Source organism: Cucurbita pepo, chromosome LG02 (assembly GCF_002806865.2).
Source record: "Cucurbita pepo subsp. pepo cultivar mu-cu-16 chromosome LG02, ASM280686v2, whole genome shotgun sequence".
NCBI classification, from domain to species: Eukaryota; Viridiplantae; Streptophyta; class Magnoliopsida; order Cucurbitales; family Cucurbitaceae; genus Cucurbita; species Cucurbita pepo.
Window position 1 is genome coordinate 9,477,072 of NC_036639.1, and position 20,577 is coordinate 9,497,648.

A 20,577-nucleotide genomic window follows, 5' to 3' on the forward strand; every position below is an offset into this window, starting at 1 on the left:
GGTAAAAAAATCATTGAAATATAAAAAAATGACAATAAAATGTAATTGATGTAGTGTCATTGATTCTATTTTTTTTTTTTTATGAGTTTTCAAAAATATTTTTTTTTTCACAGATTTAATTGCATATTTAGTTGAGAATTTACAGGGTAAATGCGACCTCAATTTGGGACCTGGAAACAAGAGAAACCAGTTCCCTATTTGACAGAAGGCAGATGCCAACCAATGTTCATCAGCCTTTTGAGTAACACCTGTTGATAAGCATTCAAAAGCAACTATACATCTCACTTGAGAACCAAAGCACCTCTAGTCATCCACAATTACCACTTAATTCCAATCTGAATCATAGCAAATAAAAAGCCTTCCCCTCATGTTATTGGGAAATTGCAACAGATTGGAACAGCACTGTATTTGAATATGGAAGCAAACGCCAGTGGGCAGTGCATATGACACCTAAATTCGGTCTGATTCATTATGAATAACAAATAGTAAAGGAATGCAAACCCTACAATTTAAGGACTTTTTACAGCTCAATGCCCATTTCAGATCCCTGTCTTGACAGCAAAGTAGTAAAGTATCATTGTTTAACTTTCCCACTGATCACTTCCCAATTGTTGCCTGTGGTTAGCAAAACGAGGGGCAATAGATGTGCATGCATTATAAGAGTTTCATTAAACCTGATCAAGCTTATAGTTCATACAAATTTCATACAGAGAAGAGTCCTGACTTTACAAGATTACAAGCATGCACACAGAGAGAACCCCAATTTCCTACAGAAATGAAACACTGCTGGACCCCTATTAAATAGAGTGTTTACAGGCACAGAATATAATGGGGAAAAGGTCTATGAGGCATAGAACAGGTCGTGTCCTAGGCACTAGCACTTATCCTTTTTACTGCTGTTAAGCACTCTGTGGAGTTGAAAAGCTTCACCTTGATCCCCATTCAAAGACCTTCTTACCAAACAGCAAGCAGTAAGCTGCTTGAGTAACCGTTCGAGATGTGGATGCAAGCAACCTTGCAAATCTTTCACATTCGGATTAGTTGATAAGACCATGGCATTCACTGTGTCAGCTACAATTTCACGCTGTGTATCCTCAAGAAGATAACCAACAGGGGACTCTTGTGGTCGTTCATATGCCAGCAAAGCAACAGAGTCCTGAGAAAAGGGAGTTCAATTGATTAGTTACAACAGGGTCTTATTAAACCATACGGAGAGAATCATGCGCTAGAAATCTATGTTGCAAACGAAGAACATCATTCTTCAACAGATGGGTTGTAGTCTAGTGTACTACATTTCCAACTAACTTAAAAGATTTAACATTATGAATACGTAAGTTACATAAGAAATCCAAATGAAAAAAAGAAAATATAGCTGCTAACCCACTGCTTTCAAAGATTTGGTTGGAGGAGAAATAGAACTTTTGAGAATGTTCACAAAAATTTTCCAATTTTGGGTCCTAGTGACATTTTTATCATTCCTAGGTGTACTTCTATACAATTTTGTAATTATGCGTCCTTTTCTATAAAGACCACTAGCAGAAGTTCATTATATTTTCCTTTGGTTGCTGATGGGGATGGGAGGACAGCTGATCTTCCATTCTTTTGGAACTTTCCTCTCATCAATGAAATGTTTGTTTCTATTAAAAAAAATGGAAAATCAAACCTAACGCCAGTTTTTTCAAGTAAAGTGAGTGAAGACCTTTGATTACATGTTTCTTTATTAGCCTTCCGGAGAAGTTTTGGCATATATTAGACTGTTCTGAGTAACACCTTAGTGAAGATATAACCACAAGATCACCTACGTTCTTCTAATTACAATGAAGCCTCACCCAAAAACCCTTGTACAACATTGTTTAAAAATAATAACCATAATAAAAATAAAACCCTTGCACAGCTTGGGCATTTTTTGGGAAATCTAGTGTGCATTAGTAGGAAACAACCCTTTGGCTTCATTACTATTAGTTTTGCAATTCTAATAATGTTTCATGGTGAACTAGAGTAGGTTTTTACAATCTACCTAGTTTCCTCCATTAGGTTTGGACCCAATCCACTCATCGACTTATACATGTTTCTTGGGATACAACTGTTCTTGTTACAAGAAGATAAGTTTTAAATCAATTTAAATTAGATTCTCCTTGGAACACTTCTGTAGTTTTTTCCTCGATCAAAAGTCCAAAACTCTGACACTTTTGTTTAAACCCCACACTCCAAACAACATCGTTATGATTCTTAACTTATTATATAAATCTTGTATTCCTAACCAGGAAAAAAACAATCTTGTTTACTTATTGACAGCACCTTTGCAGTCAACATATAAACACTTCTATCCTAAAAAATCTTTGCATGAACAAACATGTAAATGACTCTAGAACACAAGGAATTGCGACTTGTACTAAATGCTTCCACACTCCTAAGAAGAAAAATCTCAGTACCTGAACTAGATCCTGAAACCCAGGCAGACCATAAAACTTTGCCAGTTGATTCCTTCCATATTTAACAGCCTCCTCTAGTGCTCCAACCTACACATAATAATAGCAGGAAACTAAAAAAACAATTCAGATATTACATTACGATTTGAAAACATGTGACATTTCCATATTTCAAGAACGAAAAAAGTACCCTGACTAACTCAATGAATTTTTGACAATGAAGGAGAAAGCACGTAGCTGATTTTTCATCCTGCAAAAAAGCAAACTTGTTATCACTACTTAATAAATAATAGATCTTTGCAAGAAGATTGTATTTGAGTTGATTAAACTAGGATGCAAGGAAATAAAGAACTGATGTAGTGTATTTCTTGAGCACTTTCATGTATTTCATGTGTGGTTTCTTGGGCCTTCATATTCGTTTATTGGCTGTTATTAACAAGTTCTTCATCCTTGGTTAAATGTTTTTTTTAAACCAAGGTAAAAGTTTATTTTATTTTTATTTTTATATATAAGAGACAATTTCATTGATGATTGAAATTTACAAAAGGGATGTATAATCCTAAAGTTTTAATTTTAAGATTTACCTCAATTGGTTAGTTGATTAAATCCACCGGTTGATTAAGGCTTTGTAGGCTGTTAGTCTATAATTACTTGTAAAAACAAGCTTATTAGTTTTTTGACTAATTGCAAATTCAGTAAGAAGTTTCTCAGAGATTTTACATTAAAAACTAAACTCACTCGGTTCAACAAAGAAAAATCTTGGTATATATTTGGCAATACAGAATAGAACAAAGAACTCAGAAAAACAAGAAACAACGATAATCAAGTATATATGCATAAAAGATGAGATAAATCAATAGATTGGAAATACAGTATCCTTAAACTCACAGCAATCCATAATGGTGCACTGACTGTGGGGCTAATTTCTTCTCCTTTTTTCAAATAAAGAATTATTTTGAAGACTCAAAAGATCGATCAACCAGATTGTACTACCATAGATGTGTTACAAGTCTAAATTAGACTGCTGTTTTTTCATATCTATTTTCAAAAAATTACATGTCCCTTTTATAAGGAGAAATGCTAACTAAATCTAAATTCCTTAAATAATAGGTAACAAAATAAAATAAATCTAAAAGATCTCTAGTTATTAGGTAACAATATAGATAACATTAACTACTGAATTACACAAATATTCCTTAAATCAGGTTTTTTCTTCAATAATATGTATCATCATAATAAGGCCACTCAGAAACACCAAAATATACGATTAGTAATGGAGATTTTCAAAATTATCCAAAAGATCAGCTAATCAATCGATCGTATCCTATAGCACTGGAAATAATATTCTATTTCGGATTTCTTAATGTTTTTGCTATCAAATCACTGATTATATCCTTACGTACATCGCTACCAAATACCCACAAAGAGGCACACTACAGTACTTGTATGCTTCTAGCCAGAATCTTATAAAAAATAGGAGCATATAGATTGTTTTGGATCAAAACAGGAATTACTTTCACACGGCCATTCTATCTTTTTATCGTGGTTGAGCATAGAAGGCATAATTCAAATAATTTATGCAGCTTCAACATCTTTACTTGGTTACATTTACATAGTGGCTAATTATGGTCAAAAAATATGAAGGTTGAAATGTCTTCGGAAAGGTGAAGGGTTTTGTTTTAGGCTATAAAAAGTCACGTATGTTGTTGTAAAGTAGACTTCAAAATGTAGTAAAAAGAGCATTTGTGCTTTCTTTTAGTCAGGCTAAGTTTTTTTGCAATTCTTTAGAAAATGATACGAAGCTTCATTAAGGACAAAGGAAACGATACAAGGGACATACAAAAATAAAGCCCCGACAATAAATAAATAAATAAAGCCCCGAAAAAGAAAAGGAAAAAATAATAATAAAATAAAAATAAAGCCAAACTAAAACAAAAACAANAAAAAAAAAAAAAAAAAAAAAAAAAAAAAAAAGCTTCAATCAAGTAAAATAAGAGCTACAGGATAGTTAACAAAAAGCTTTTTAAATCACCAATCACTCAAAAGCTTAAAGTTATAGATTATGACCGGTGTAGATAAGGGTTTACAACACAAGATAACATTACCAAGCAAAATAACCCAAAACTTGTAGCCAAAATACACGTCATAACGATGCTAGAACACTAGAGATTTTATGAATAAAAAATGGGCCATCTTCTTGGCGTACAAGTTATGGATCTTAAATCTTAGCCTTAATATGTCTGAAATCATATATAGTTGGATATTATACGTTTTTCATATGATAAAGCAAATGTGAAAGTTTGAATTAAACAATGGTTCACCTGAACAATCTGCGGATACCACTCACTGAGCTTTCCAAGTGCAACATCAATCTCCCCCTTCCTGATCAGCTTCATCGACAAAAAATAAAAATATAAAAATATAAAAATAAAAATAAAAATAAAAACTGATCAAAAGCAAAGTTCCATACTGGCTGATAGAATAACATAACTCGTTTTGATGTGTGGAAGAAAGAAACTATGCTAAGAAGTATTATATTCGTTAAGTTGAATCTGATTGTTCAGTTTCTTCTACTTTTTTATATAGAAAATAGAACCACCAAAGCATATAAATAGACAAGAGTCTAAGCATTAGTTTTTTCTTTGTATAAAATAATTCGAAAAGAAAGAGTTCAATAGAAGGGAAACGAAGATAGGAAATGCACCTACCTAAACCCTATGCCTAAAGAGATAAGAGGGGATGACAAATTGGCATTCAACAAAGAGGGGGAAATTACAAAAGCATTGATTTCAACAACTATATGTTAAAAATAAAAATAAAAAAAAAAGACAACAATTATAAAATTTACAAGTGCATCCATTATGCGAAAACAGGAACCTGACACATTGTGCAAACAAGACCACACATTGCAGGTGAAGGCAAAGAGATTTTTTTTTTTTTTGAAGAACAATATTTTAGTTTCCATATTTAAGAGATACTTTCTCCTTTCTGTTCGCAGCTTTTACAGTGGGCATCCAGGTCTATATATATGTATATAACCAAACTTTAATAGAGAAATATAAGAATACAAGGAGATACAAAAGTAAAGCCAACAAAAGGAGGTGAGTTAAAGAAAGGGCCTCAACTCAGGTAAATAAAGACCATTCAGACTTAATAGGTAATACAAAAATGTTACAACACGAAAGCCCACAAAGAGATATTAAAATTAAGAAGGACCCAAACATCACTCAAAGACCTCTCGAGCCTTCTAAAGATTTTGTTTTTCCTCTGCCCCTAGCACTTAGCATCTTTATTTAATCATCTGATGCTCACCTCTACCATCAACTCCTTTATTCACAATCCGGATAGCTTTTGAACTAATTATTGGTAAACGCTTCACATTCTTAGCAATGTTGCAAACATTGTCTCAAACTCACAGTTAAGTTACTTGATTCTAGAGGTGAAGAGAAACTGCAGAACTGGGGAATTAGCCTCACATCTTGATAAACCTTAGTATTGATAATCAACTTCCATCAATTCTTCTTTAATTGAATTTAATTAAGAAGGTGATGAGAAAAAGTGGTTGGAAGATCCTTTCGATTCTTTTGCTACCTTAGCTTCTTTGGGAGGGGATTCCTCTTCCCTCTGCCCTTAGGTTGTCTTCCTTTTTCATTCTTATACAAAACCAGGTTTCTTATAATAAAAAATTTATCATTCTTATTCTTTTTCAACAATAAAAGAACATTCTTTTTTGCTTCAAATAGAATATTCAACAGTCTTCAAAAAGCAGGGCAAGAAAACAACAGAGTTAAAGACACATTCTGACAATTGTACACAAATTTATAAATAAAAAAAAACAATTAAATCGAGGAACAGCTCCCCACATAAAGAACAAATGCAAATTCACAAATCCAAATCCATGGAAGTCGATGGTGAAATAATTCATACCTGTCTTAGAGTCTTTCTCTGGCTTAGATCATACATGATATCTTGCTCATCAAAGCCATTTTCCTGAGCTATATAGATAGGAGGAACAGTGCTTTTGCACGCCATATCAAATGCACTGAGTGTATCCTCATAACCATAATGTTGTAAGTATGAGCGCACTATTCTGGTGAAAAAAAGCATAACTGTCTGCGATCAGAGATCATATACACTCTGTTCTGACATTAAATGAAGTAGTTACATAAGTAATTTAAGAATATGCATAAGTAAAAGCCCATCCCTCACTCAAAATCTATTCTGCTGCTTTCTTCTGTACTATCATCATTTTCAATGAAATGCATATTCCTTACATTCATTCATTCATTCGTTCGTCCATCCATCCATATATGCACTGTCACCGTCCTCAAGGAAATTCCTATTTCTTACATCCATTCATGCATACACACAAAGAAGTAATTACATAAGTAGCTCAAGAATATGCACAAGTAAAAGCCCGTCCATCACTCAAGCACTATCCAGCTGCTTTCTTTTGTTACTATCACCAATTACATTGAAATGCCTATTCCCTACATTCATTCATGCATCCAGATATATACTGTCACCGTTCTCAAGGAAACTCCTGTTCCTTACATTCACTCATGCATACACACATCCATATATGTATATATATCAACAGTACTTGCTAGTTAGGTGGCTTCTCTATGTAAATAAGTAAATTTAATAATAAAAAGGTGGCTCCTGGATGATGGAAGATTATCATTATATTTAATCAAGGAGAAAAATATTATTGGGAGTACAACCAAAGTCGAACATTATTAGATAAGGAGAAGATCAAGGGTATAGAAATGAGGACACCCATCCCCATTGGTATAAGGTCCCTTGGGTAAAACTAAAAGCAAAACCATGAGGGTTTGTGCCAAAGTGAACGATTTTCCGTGGAGATGTGAGAAAGGTCGTTCTCTCTAACAAGTGGTATCAGAGGGATGTCCTTGACTTAGCCATGTCAGTAGAATCCTCTCGCGCCAAACAAAGAAGTGGTGAGTTTGAGAGAGACATAGTCATGTAGCATTGTGGATGAGCCCTCAAATGCCTAACAAGTGTAGTTCGAGGGGAGGAATGGTTTAAGGTGTAATAAAAAGTAGACGACATCGTGTAACCCACAACGTGATCTGTGGTATAGCTTTACAGATAAACGGTGTAATCCAAAGAAAATTTGTCAGGATGAGAGCTAAGTCTCAATGAAGCCAATGAGTTGAACGGATGGAATGACTATTGAAGAGAAGTTCAGTAGTACTTTGTTTGAAGTGAGGATTGTTGGAGTGCAACTAAAGTCCCACGTCACCTAGTTAATGAGAAGATCATAGGTATATCAGTGAATACAACATATTGGCACGAGGCCTTTTGAGTAAAACCAAAACAAAGCCATAAGGTCTTATGCCCAAAGTGAACAATATCATACCAGTGTGGAGATATGTGAAGAGTCATTGTCCCTAACAAAAATGCATTTTTGGGTCATGAGATTTAAACTTAGTTTCTATTTGGTCCATGGAATTTTTAAATTAACACTTTTGGTCCTTCTGAGCAGTGTGGTTTCTATTTGGTCCTTTAAGGTTTCAAAAGTGACATTTTGGATTCTCAAATTTAGAATATGATTTCTAAGCAGTCTCTTAAGTTTGAGATTGGTTTCTAAATGGTCCCTTGTAAAGTAGACAGTAACTGGGTTAATGGAATGATGACATGGTAGTTAACATGCTCTAACTAGACTTTAATGATATGTATCTTTTAAAAAACGAGTTAAAATCTTGTCTATATTTTTATTTTTATATTTAGAAATTAATTAGATACCAATTTCAAACTTCATACATCAATTAGAAATCTTTGAAACTTCAAGGACCGATTGGAAATCAAGTTCAAAACTTAATGACCAAACATGTCATTTTAAAAATCTCAAAAACTAAATAGAAACTAAAATCAAATATCAAGGACCAAAAGTGTTAGTTTAGAAAACTTAGGGAACAAATAAAAAATAAGTTCAAATTCCAAGTACCAAAAGTGTATTTTACCCTTTAATCAATCTCATCGATTATCTCATTGATACACTGATTCAATAATGTTATTTTATCAAATAGCAAATCATCTCACAATTTTGTAAACCAATTAGTCTGTCTGAGAAATCTTCTCTTTCTTTGGGTGCTCAAGAGTTGGCCAATTGGTTGAAAGCTCATGAAAAGGCTATAGGGTGCCCTGATACTAGCTACAATTTATCAATAGGCCTCCGGCCAACTACCCATGAATTTCCTAACTACTAAATTAATCCTCAACTAAATATTGTATGGTCAAATGGTTACTCAACAATGTCAAACTTGATAAACTAAAGAAGGGTTAGAGGATTTTAGGATATTTAAAAATAATATTTTTTACCTATAACTGACATTTGATGGCAAAGATAACTTCTCAATGGTGGTTTGTTGCTTCATCCTCTCTTGTGCTTCAAATACCTAAGAACAACAATGCAACACAGGAAAAATATCAACATGCATTTCAGTTAACCATCTCTAAGTTTAGATTCTACTGCCACATGCATGCAGCAACAACAATAACAACTTGAGCTCAAAAGAATTCTTTCAGAGCATGATTCCTGTTTCTGTAACTCCAAATATTCGGCAAATCACAGAATACAACTAGGGGAGAAACTTCCAGACATTGTATCCAGAAGGCAAAAGGAACACAAAATTTTATTAAAAGATACCTATCTAGTATTATCTATACGTGTGTATGTATGTAGATAAAGGTTGACAAAATAAAATTCATATTCATTATGAGTGACAAACAACTATTGAAGAAACGATAAACTTCAAAGTATTCTAGGAAAATATTATTAGTGCAAGAATTTTACATCTCATGAAACTTAATTTTAACAAACAGAAAACTTAATTTCAGCAAGAAGGGATTTTCTTTTGTAGAAAAGGTTAAGTATTTTCTGTACTATCAAGATTTAAACAAGTCTCAGAGAGAAAATACGCATTCTGCAACTACATTTAATCCATCAGTATAATAGACTTCTTTTTTTATTAAAAAAAAAAAATCAAAGAGAGACAAAATGTCTTCTTACAATGATCAACTCAAGTACCCATGATTGAGAAAAAAAGAAACCCAGGCTATGTGGGTATAATTGGTTATGCATGGGTTTAGTGCTGGAAAGGAAACAGTTTTTTTAGACAAAACATGGGAGAAAAAAATTGAGAGATAATGTCTTCTTGTCAAGAATAAATATAAGATCCTCAGACACTTGAGGGAAACTGGTATTTAAGAGGACGTAAGTTCAGAAACTGACCTTGAGATCAAATGCAAATGGTTTCTGTCCAAAGTTGACAAGCACCCTGTCAGATTATAATAAATTCTCTCTTAAGAGTCAAGATATTCATAAAAATTATATAACAAACTTTCATCAAAATAAAGTAAGAAGTTAAATTCAATAGCACAAGGATCTTAACATATTAGTAACACAACAATCACCTAGTTGTATATTGTAAGGCTGCACAAAGTCCAAATGAAGCCAATATAAGAAGAGATGCTTCAAACTTCAATCATCATTTATCACATGCTAAAACTTGAAAAACTTTAAGAGGCCTAGAAAAGAGAAAAGGAGAAAGCCATCGAAGTTTGCCACCATTACAATCATTATTGAAGCTTTGTGGACCCCAAGCCTCTGTGCAGTCAACATCAGGGAGGTGATTCAGAATATGTTCCCTAAAAAGATGGATAAACCAAGCTGGTTGTGTCACCTATTCATTCGGTGTAAACAGGCCAGGTTCATTTGGGATCATACAAGTGCTTCATTTCAGTGGCAGATGGCACTTCCTCTTGACATTCGGGATCTCCTTTCTCTTATGTTCACAGGGCATCCATTCAAGAAAGAAAGGAAGATCCTTTGGCTAAACTTCATTCGGGCTTGAGTGTAACTCTTGTATCTTCTCAGATAAGGAACAAGATCTCCAAGCTCTTCTCACACATCAATAATTTTCCTATTCTCTTACATGGTGGGAATTGAGCCCCTTTGGTAGTTTGGTAGTTATAGCTTATCTACCCTTATGACCAACTGGAAGAGTATTTGAAATCCATTGGATCGAATATCATCATTTTTGTAATTTCATTTTATCAATGGAAAGAAGAAGAAAAAAAAAGAACAAAAACCAAGCTGATTGTGTACTCTGTTATGCAAACGAGAAGACCCAATCAAATGAGATTAATTGGGTCCAAAACTTATCCTTTCCAATCTAATGGAAAATCCATATGGTCTTCAAAGGTCATTAGTTGCAAGAATGCCGGTGTCTGTGGTCAGCCTGGAATGTTTTTTGGTCATGTGATTCTTCTTTGAAGCTGCTCACTGGCAGTTTCAAGAATTAGAACTTAGGATCCTTCCAGCCTCGATTTGTCCCCTTTGCTATGTCAATGGTGATTGTCTTTACATATCTACTTAAGTATTAGCACAAGCTTTTCTCCTTCTTCAAAGATTCATGGGTTCCCTACTCCAATTTGAAGGATTTCTTCATCAGTTTATCCTTGGCTTTCATAGGCTTTGAAGCTTCACCTTTTTATGGTTAATCACGATTGTACCTCTTCCTTTGGTCCTTTTGGATGGTCAAGTTTTTCTGAGTCTTCTTTGTCTTGATCGACTTAAGTCTGCAAGATTGATAGCTTAAGATTTTCTTTTTTGTGTTCTCTTTCTAAGCCCTTTGTTGGTTTACCTAGATAGTCTGTTTCTCATTTGGAATGCATTTATTTCCCTTATGAAATTTGTTTGTTTAATTTTTGCTTTCTTCACTCCCTTGTGGAGTTTGTATCTTTGAACTGTTCGTCTCTTTCTATTTTTCCAACGAAAATCTTGATAACTATTCAAAAAAAAAAAAAAAAAAAAAAAAAAAAAAAAAANAGTTTTTTCATTGTCTAATTTCTTACTAGTGGATTGATACCCCAGACATTGTGTGTGTGTGTGCATGTTTTTTCCCCTTAAGTTTAATCAGAAAGTTTTGTGATACTGGCCCCTTGAGATTGGGAAGCAAGTTAGCTGTGTTACACCAGGCATTCTAGAGACAAAAAGAAGAAATAATCAATGAAGCTTTAGATGAAATCACTATTCTTCCAATTGGTGAATATAAGAACATGCTTTAATAAAAACCGCCAACGGAAATACGGGAAGGAAAAGGAACAAAGAAAGTGAAGTTCTTTTGAACTTTGTGTATGCAGACATCAGAGTTAAACGCTCCTACAAGATGTCAAAGGGGATGCCCAAACCTATCCAAATCGGTGCTCTCTGTTAAAGGGCAGAGGAAAACATGGGACACGTTTTTTTTTCCCCTCTTGTTGGAAAGGTTGGACATCATTGCTACAACAATTTGATAACAGGCCTTCGATAATCAGATGCTATTCTCCACTGTTCTGTGGTCAAAGGTTTAGAGGAAAAGCACAAAATATTATGTCTCACATGCAATAAAGGCTCAGGGAATCTGGTTAGAGAGAAGTTACCAAGAATTATGAGAATGGAATGAGGATTTCAGGAAGACTTTCTATTTTTCTTCCTGGTGTTCCCTGTCTAATTCATTTTATAATTGTACTCATTTTCTAATGAAATCAAATACTCTTTTTATAATAAAAAGTGTGCTTTCAACCCCTAAAGAGTAGCCCCTTTGGCTAAGGCCTGCAGTCTCTAAGTAGCACCTACCTAGATGCCATGTGTTTGAAACTTGTCAGGTCCCTGGACATGGTGGATGGGCTGCAGCTTATGACTGAATTCTTATCCAATTTTTTGACACATCACCTGTAATAAAGTTACTTAGTTTTCTATCAAAGAAAATACAATACCCAAAATGTTTTTTAAAGATATAGGATGGAAGCGGTTTAATCTCTCTCAAGGAGGTAGGCTTACCCTTTGTGGTTCGATTTTGTCAAGTATTCCATTATATTACACGTCGCTTTTCCTTATGCCCCACATGTGCGCGTGAGTTGGGAAAGGCTGATTCGTAACTTCTATTGGGAAGGGAATAATAGGGGTAAATCTAATCATTTGGTTTTTTGGAATTTACCCTCTCAGCTACCAAGTGACGGGGGGTAGGTTTCAGTATTGGTGCAGGAAAAAATAGAAATTTTGCTCTTATTGTGAAGCGGACCGAGTCTTAGAAGCCTGTGGATAAACAATTCCAAGATTTTGGAATCAAATGGATTCTTATACATCTTTCAAGTTGGGATTGGGAAATTGGATTTCTTTTAGGAAAGATAATAGGGCATGCGACTCTCCTTTAAAGACACGTTTTCCTCAACTATTTACCATTTCTTTTTCTCCTAATGGTGTGGTGGCTAATTTTTTAATTCTCATCACTTATCTAGGTCTATTGTTCTCAGGAGGCTTCTTAAGGATGAGGAAATTTTATATTTTCAAGCATTGTTGGGGTTCTTTCTTCCTTCAAAGTTGGTTATTAAGAAGACCCGAGAAGATGGTCTTTGGAGGCTTCGGGCAAATTCACAGTGAAGTCCTTATCAAGAAAACTGGCATAATCTAATCCTTTGCATAAGGATTTATTATTTTGTGCTGTATAGAAGAAGAAATGTCCTGAGAAAATCAATATAATCTTATGATTTTATTGAATGGAAATTTAAATACGCCCGAAGTCTTACAAAGAAAGTTTCCTTTGTCAGCCCTTATGCCTTTGGTTTGTTCTCTTTGCTTCGAGAATGGGGATTCTTTATTTCACATCTATTTTGGCTATGCTTATTCACTTAACTGTTGGTATACAAGCTTCTCTCCATCTTCAATGTTTTAGGAGTTTTCTCTTTTAATTCGATGGATAATATTCATCAGCTTGTTCTTGGGATCTCTTTGACTTCAAAGCCTCTTTTATTGTGGCCTAATGGGATCAAACTCTTCCTTCAGAACTTTGGATGGAAAGAAATTTGAGGAATTTTATAAGTATCCGTCTTGGTCGACTCAATTCAATTCATCTCATTTGAAAGCTTCTACCAGGTGTTCTCTTTCAAGCTTTGTTGGTTTGTCTTTATTACCAGATATTAATCTTAATTGGGGTGCTTTTATTTTTCCTATGACTTATATTTTATTTGTTTTAAGTACTTCAGTTATTCGTTATTATTTTATAAAAAAAGCAAACTTTCATTGAGAAAAAATAAAAAAAGAATCCATAGGAAAACAAAAAAAACAAGCCCACAGAAAGAGGAACCAAACTGCAAAAAGGGGCTTTATTCAAGCAAGATAAAATCCAAACGAATAGTTATAAAAAAAATCTCGACATCGAAACCCAAAGAAGCATAGAGTCTAATGAAGAACGACACATCACCAAAAGATCTCTCCTGCCCCTAAAGATTCTACTATTTCTCTCATTCCACAAACTCTAGAAAATAGCACAAACCCCGATCCGCCACAAAAACAACTATTTCTCACGAAAAGACAAAAACATATGAAGCTCCACGAACAACTTTCTACTATTCAAAGGAGAGTTATTTCTTCCATTATTTTTAAAGAAGATTGTGAGTACCTAAACCAGTAAACTATGTTCAAGTTGGTAGTACCAATGATGTTTTTTATTTCATCCATCATATGAAATTTCAAGGAGGGGTGAAACATGCTAAGGTCCGTAGTACCTATGGTATAAATCAATGAATTATAACTTCCTCGCCATTTATTTACAAAAGAATGAAAAAAGTAAAAACTAAGCTAAGTGAATTGTTTTCATAACCACGGTATTCGGCAGCACCCTACTAATCCACAAAAAGATTCCATGTGCCTAACGCCATCTCAAGGAAACAAAGGCTTTCACATGTTAAGCTTTCAAAGGGCTATCTTGTTTAAGACTTATTGCATCAGAAGAAGAATTCCATTGAGTTGTTTAAAACCCTAAGACATACACAATCCTAACTAAATTATCAGAATAGACAACGTATATGAAGACAAAGTATCAAAGGGATAAAAGTTTGAGGAGGAGCATACTCTTCATTTTGGCTGTGAACAGCAATTGTAGGGAACAAAGGACCCTTCATGTCCTTCTCTACTGCTCCGACTACTATCCCATTTTTTCTGGTACATCAACAGAAAGAACCAGAAAGTATCATGATGATAAACTTTTAAAATAACCCTACAACGAAACAAGTACAGTAAACGAATGTCTTACGTGAAAAAGAATTCCTGTGAGGTGTAATTAATTCCAGCACCAACCGTATCGCCAGAAGTATATGTTGGACCAAAAGGCTCCTTCTTACCTAGTCCACGATAAAGCAGTCCGTCATCTCCATGATATCCACAGCTATTAGGTTCCCACCTACTCGTCCAAATTAACAAGACAGGGCATTTGAGTGCTATTGAAACTAAAAATCAGAAGGGAGAGGGGGCCAATCGAAACAGAATTTCTTTTTCCTTTCATTCAATTGTGAGAATTAAAGATATCTCAGAAACTGAAAATGATTGAGCAAAACTAAGTTACATCCACTCGAGGACTGAAAAAGCGTTTTGTGTTGATTATAAAGATCAGAAATAACTCGACGATTGTAGAAATTGTAAATTTCAGATACATTCATAATCTTAACTTGATACAGAGAGTGAATATTCATAGTCAAGGCAATCATACAGAAATCCAATAAAAGAATTACGAAAGGAATAGAGATAGAGGAACTATGTCGCACCCGGGCTGCCTTCGCATCTTGAAGCTCTCAGTGGTGAAGCCAATGGCAATCTGGCCTTTTGCCCCAGCGTCTTTTACATGAATCTCGAAGTAGTAGACAAGTCGCTTAATTGGAGCTGGCTTATTGGCTTGGACAACCCCAACATCGTGACCGTGAAGATTCACATTCGTATACTTCACAGAAAGCTTATCGGTGGTAACCAACAAGAAACCTCCGGAACTGTTGATGGTATTGAGTTCAGTGGGACACTCCTCGTCCTCGTCCATGTCGCATAGCCCCCGAGGCAGCCCCAATCGAGCCATTTCCAAGAAGTGCAATCCGAGATCTTGAGCAGGAGGAGGAGGAGGAGGAGGAGGAGGAGTACTGCTATTGATGTCGTTGTTGTTGTTGTTGTTGTTGTTGCTAGTGTTGTTGTGATTGTTCATCTTGAAGACAATTCGTTCCCACTAGAATTCGAGAACCATTTCAGAAACCAAATGAATTCGAGGCCAACTCAGGCACTTGGAATTTCAAGCTATGGCAATGGCAATGGAGATTTTGGGGGAATTGACGAACAAGGAAGAGGAAGCACAATGGAGCAAGGAAGCATCTGTAGTATTCTTCTGTTTCGTTTTTCCTTCTTTTTCTTAATTGTCCTCTTTCCCTAACATAAATGAGAGTTTTTATTCCCTACAACGATCCTAGGGTTTCAAACACACAAGATTTTGCCACGTCAATAGCCAGATGAAATCTGACGATTTGAATGAATTGTGTTCAAATCGTTATTGGGCTTTTAGGGTTTGGCAAATTTCAAGTATTAAGAGATGGATCAAAACTAAACCAGAGATGGCTTATGTAATAAAAGTGATTAACGTTGTGAAGGGTGTTATGGTAGTAGCATGTGGTACATCATCGGGAACCTTATACATCACTGCATGGTGTAGAAATATGATTGTTGTTTCTGAACGTGCTTTCAGTTCAAGTCTATGACACAATAAACTTGGACATATGAACATTAAAGAAATGAAGATGTTGATTACGATAAGAGGTTTAGAAGGTCTGATATCTATAGATATGGGTCTTCGTGAGTGCTATGTTGGCAAACAAAAACGAATTTGTTTCACAAAAGTTGATAGATAATCAAAGAAAGTATGATTGGAACGGAGAATATGATACATCACAAAATTTGTTTTCATACAAATGTCTAAGGTCTGATACTAGAGGAGAATATGACAAGTTTGAATTCAAAACATTTTGTGCAACGAGGAAATTAGATTAATAAGGAGAGTTTCTAGACAGACAAAATGGTATTACTGTAAGGATTTACAAAACATTAAATGAGCGAGTAACGAGTATGAGGATTCATTATAGGTTGCCAAAACATTCTGGGATTATGACATGAATACAACAACTTACTTTATCAATAGAGAGTCATCAATATCTTTAGGGTTGAAGATGCCCGGAAAGGTATGGACATAAGTATTTTCACTTTTGAACTTTTGGTTGCACTGTGTTACAGTCATATTTTTTCAAGGCGTGTTGCCTATGGCCACGGGTCAGATGTCTCAATCATACTTATCCAGGACGTGTTCTCCATGACCATATGCCCATTCCAAACCCATTTTACTAGTTTTTATGTCAAGTTAGGTCTTTACTATTTTTGTGGTATCAATTCTGGTGTGTAGGGTTGTTCACCAAAATCATGGCTACAAGTGCTAAAATACCCCAAAATAGAATACAGGTTACATGTTATCAAAGTTGTGGTTGTTACTTATTTGTTCTTAGCCTATAGCATTGTTTTTTACAAATTATTTTCAACGCATTTCCTCACTCGTGTTTTCTAATGCACTTTCTCTCAAACGTGACCAAAGATCAATCATACTTCGAATTGTCCGTGACTTATGATTTTCATACGACTGACTTGTTTGTTAGGTTAGAACAAGTGCTACACACTCGTTGTCCTGCTACCACAAGAGTACGATTGGGAGTCTTGCATTAACAAGATTGCCGCCGAATCTGACAAGATTGACAAAATGGTAGACCGCCTTGAAGCAATGCCCATTCATGCATTAATGGTTAGGGTTGAGCCTCTAGAAGACAAGGTCACAACTGTTGGTGGCTTCGAGTGTGGGGATAACTTTATGGGCTCTGTTGCCCGGATGGAAGAACATATCGAGGCCCAAGACAATGCCCAATAAGCGATCATTTAGATGGTTTCAGAAATGTTTGAAGAATTAAGAACAAACCTTGGAGTGATTAGGAATGAAGGGACAAATTTGAGCACCAAACTAAATCTCACCATAAAAGCACCGGGGAACCAAACCCTAATTAGAGATGCTGTCCAATTTAACAAGGTGAAGGTCCTATAGGGCTTGGGACGCTAAGACTTTAGAGAATTTTATCTTTGACTTCAAACAGTACTTTGAAGCCACAAATACCGTGACAATGGGCGAAGTTCACGTTGACCACACTTCATCTAGCTGACGATGCAAAGTTGTGGTGGAGATCCAAGTACATGGACATTTAAGATGGTCGATATACCATGGACACTTGGAGAGTTTAAAACAAGAACTCCGCTCATAGTTCTTCCTAAACAATGTCGAGATAATAGTAAGGAGGAAGTTAAGGGAACTTAGGCATATTGGGAATATCTGAGACTACGTTAAGCAGTATTTTGGACTTATGTTGGATATTTGTGACATGTCCGAGAAAGACAAGGTCATCAGTTTTGTGAAGGGCTTAAGCAATGGGCCAGGACAAGTTCTATGAACAAAGGGTTCAAGACCTTTCCACAACCTAAGCTACAGCCAAACAACTATTAGACTTACCAACAATATATCCCAATACTAAAGGCGAAACCAGGATTTTGTAAGTGGGGTAATAAAAATTATCGACCCAATTCTCCTAAAGGCGAGGGAGGTGACAGACTAGAAGGTTTCCCCGCCAGAATAGTCACTGTCACGGCTCCTTGTCTTACTTCATATGTACTGGGGCCCATAGAGAATTTGAATGCCCATAGAAGGAAACACTATATTCCTTCCAAACAAAATTTTAAATGAATTATGAAGTCGAGTATGAGACGGAAAAAAAATAAAACACCGTTGGTTGAAAATGTTGAACACCCTCGCATGGGGGCACTAATGTACTTATCTATTCTCCAAAGGAGAGTGGAAGGGATAGAAGAGCTAGTGGAACGCGGTCTTATATATATCGAGGCCTAGGTTAACCACAAAGCGACCAAGAATACCATTATTGACTCTGGAGCCACCCACAACTTCATGTTGGAGACCGAAGAAAAATACTTGAACATCCTTTGGCATCAATATACAGGAAAGATGACAGCCTTCAATTCGTTAGCTCTACCCAGTCTTAAAAGTTGCAAAGACAACTCTGATTAAGCTAAAAACTTGGACCAGCAAACCGACCTTGTGATAGTTAAGATGGATGACTTCGACATCATGTTAAGGATGGATTTCTTATTAGAACACAAAGTCACTCTCATGCCCCTAATGAAATGCCCGTCAACCAAGAGGGTGAAGATTATGTCGGCACTATAGTTGAGAAGAGATCTTAGCCATGATGAACTTACGCTCGTTTTCGTTGCCACACGAGGATAGCCCACAACTATTGGGCAGTTATATTATTTTTTTTTACTTAGATTGTGAGTCTTGAAGAGCGAGAGAAGGTCCGGCACTGAGATAGCCCATAAGTAGTGCGCAAGTTTTCGTATTCATTTTGGGGCACGATGAAAGTTCAGCGGGTCATGTTAGCATTTAGTTTGATATTTGGGTTGTCATCAGGGTGATGCCGAGATTAAGTGGCTAGAGTGTCACAATCAACTATGTTATTGTGCCCCCGAAAAATTCATCAAGGATGATGACTAGGTTAAGTGGGGTAGAGTGTCACAACCTCCTAAGAAGATTGTAGCTTGTGACCCCAACATGTCAATCACTCCCAGAAATCCAATAAAAGAATGATGGAGACGGGTAGAGCTAACGAATTCAAGGCTGATGGAGGTCCTGGAGTCCAAAAAAGTCATCCATCTTAACTATCACAATAAAAGAATGATCATCAAGGATGATGGAGGTCCTCGAGTCCAAAAAAAAAAAAAAGGTAAGTTAGGCTTTCGTTATTATTTTGGGTTCAAATTAGAATCAATAGCATTTTTTTAAATAATTGATATGTTTATTTATTTATTGTGATATGATATGAAAATGATATGAAATATGTTATGGTACAACATATGTGATAAGTGACATGTTTATGATATGATTGTGATGTGGTCTACTATGATATGATATGTATATGATGGAAATTTTTATGTCTGGAAGCATGAAGTATTATGATACGATATATTTATGTAATCTGAATGATATGATGTGCTTGACATGCAAAACAACAAACTAGAATGAAATAGAACCCCCGACGTATGCATGAAAGATATGATAAGCGATATGTAAAATGATGATAAACAACGATATGGTATGTACAAAATGCTAGCGGTGTTGTACTAAATGATAACGAAAATGGAAAAATGTTAGGACCTCATGCACTATTATGTACTCATGCATTTGGGGATACCCCTTACCCTTCACAGTAGTACGAATGCGTACGTTACGAGGCTAAAAAACGATCATTATGGTTATTATAATGCTGCGATGACCAAGCAGGAAAACGATCATTATATATATATCATAATGCTGCGACGGTCAGGCAAGAAAACGATTATTATGTATATCATAATGTTGCGACGGTCAGGCAGGAAAACAATCATTATGTATATCATAATGTTGCGACGGTCAGGCAGGAAAACAATCATTATGTTTAACATAATATTGCGACAGTCAGGCAGGAAAACGATCATTATGTTTAATATAATGGTCTATGCTCACCCGATAAGAAAAGTAGTCCAGTAGTGTGCAAGCTAAGGGGTGAAGTTTAGTTTCTCCTCCAGGATGGCCACATCTACCTTCCAAAATAAACCAATTTATTAATTATTTACTAAATTAAGATGAGTATTTCATTAATTTAAAAAAAAAATAATAAGAAAACCTGGAGAGTGCTGTGAGGATGATGGATTGAACCCGAGATGATAATTTTTTTTTGTCGAAAGCTATTCTATCACAAAAAACCGAAAGCCTTCAAAAAATGGAACTCGAATGGGGAGACTACGTTTGGGTCACTTTCCGCTCTCAAATCCTTCAAAAAAAAACCTGTTGGGTACCTCATTTAGAACATGTAGAAATTGGGATGAGGGAAATTTGATGGATTATTGCTACTGAATTTTAAAAAATTCGAGAGTGGCATACCCGTAAAGTAGAAACTCGATTCTCTTGAGTTAGCCACTCTCGAGCTTCCATTCTTGTCCCAAATGTTCCTCCACACTTCCTTAATTATAGTCCAAGCATTAGTTTTCATGGAAAGTTCAAAATCAAGCTTATTTGAATAAGAGTTTTTGGACAGTTCACCTGATTCGAGAGAAGGTGTCTTGATCATGTATGACAAGATTCTACAATACAGGTCTGAATTTAGAGATGTTTCATTGTATTATTAGAAATGG

The 20,577-nt window shown here is 35.4% G+C and overlaps 1 protein-coding gene across 1 annotated transcript; it reads right to left on the reverse strand.

Annotated features, from left to right (window-relative positions):
- Window positions 1–642: 642 nt before the first annotated feature.
- On the reverse strand, window positions 643–15,656 carry LOC111788794 (ran-binding protein M homolog). The gene is made up of 10 exons (XM_023669300.1): window positions 15,039–15,656; window positions 14,531–14,677; window positions 14,350–14,436; window positions 9,688–9,733; window positions 8,775–8,851; window positions 6,357–6,519; window positions 4,751–4,819; window positions 2,620–2,679; window positions 2,433–2,519; window positions 643–1,156 (listed from the first exon to the last, which is right to left on the reverse strand). Exons 1-10 carry the CDS (start codon window positions 15,461–15,463, stop codon window positions 875–877), a joined length of 1,443 nt encoding a protein of 480 aa, XP_023525068.1. The 5' UTR covers window positions 15,464–15,656; the 3' UTR covers window positions 643–874.
- Window positions 15,657–20,577: the final 4,921 nt, after the last annotated feature.

What these genes read in the sequence shown, in the direction of transcription:
- LOC111788794 (XM_023669300.1), bottom strand. Translation starts at nt 15,463, where the DNA reads ATGAACAATCACAACAACACTAGCAACAACAACAACAACAACAACAAC. An exon ending in CCATCAAATGTCAGTTATAG is followed by an intron (nt 6,520 to 8,774) that starts GTAAAAAATATT and finishes TTTTTTCACCAG; the next exon opens with AATAGTGCGCTCATACTTAC. An exon ending in GGTATCCGCAGATTGTTCAG is followed by an intron (nt 2,680 to 4,750) that starts GTGAACCATTGT and finishes GCTTTTTTGCAG; the next exon opens with GATGAAAAATCAGCTACGTG.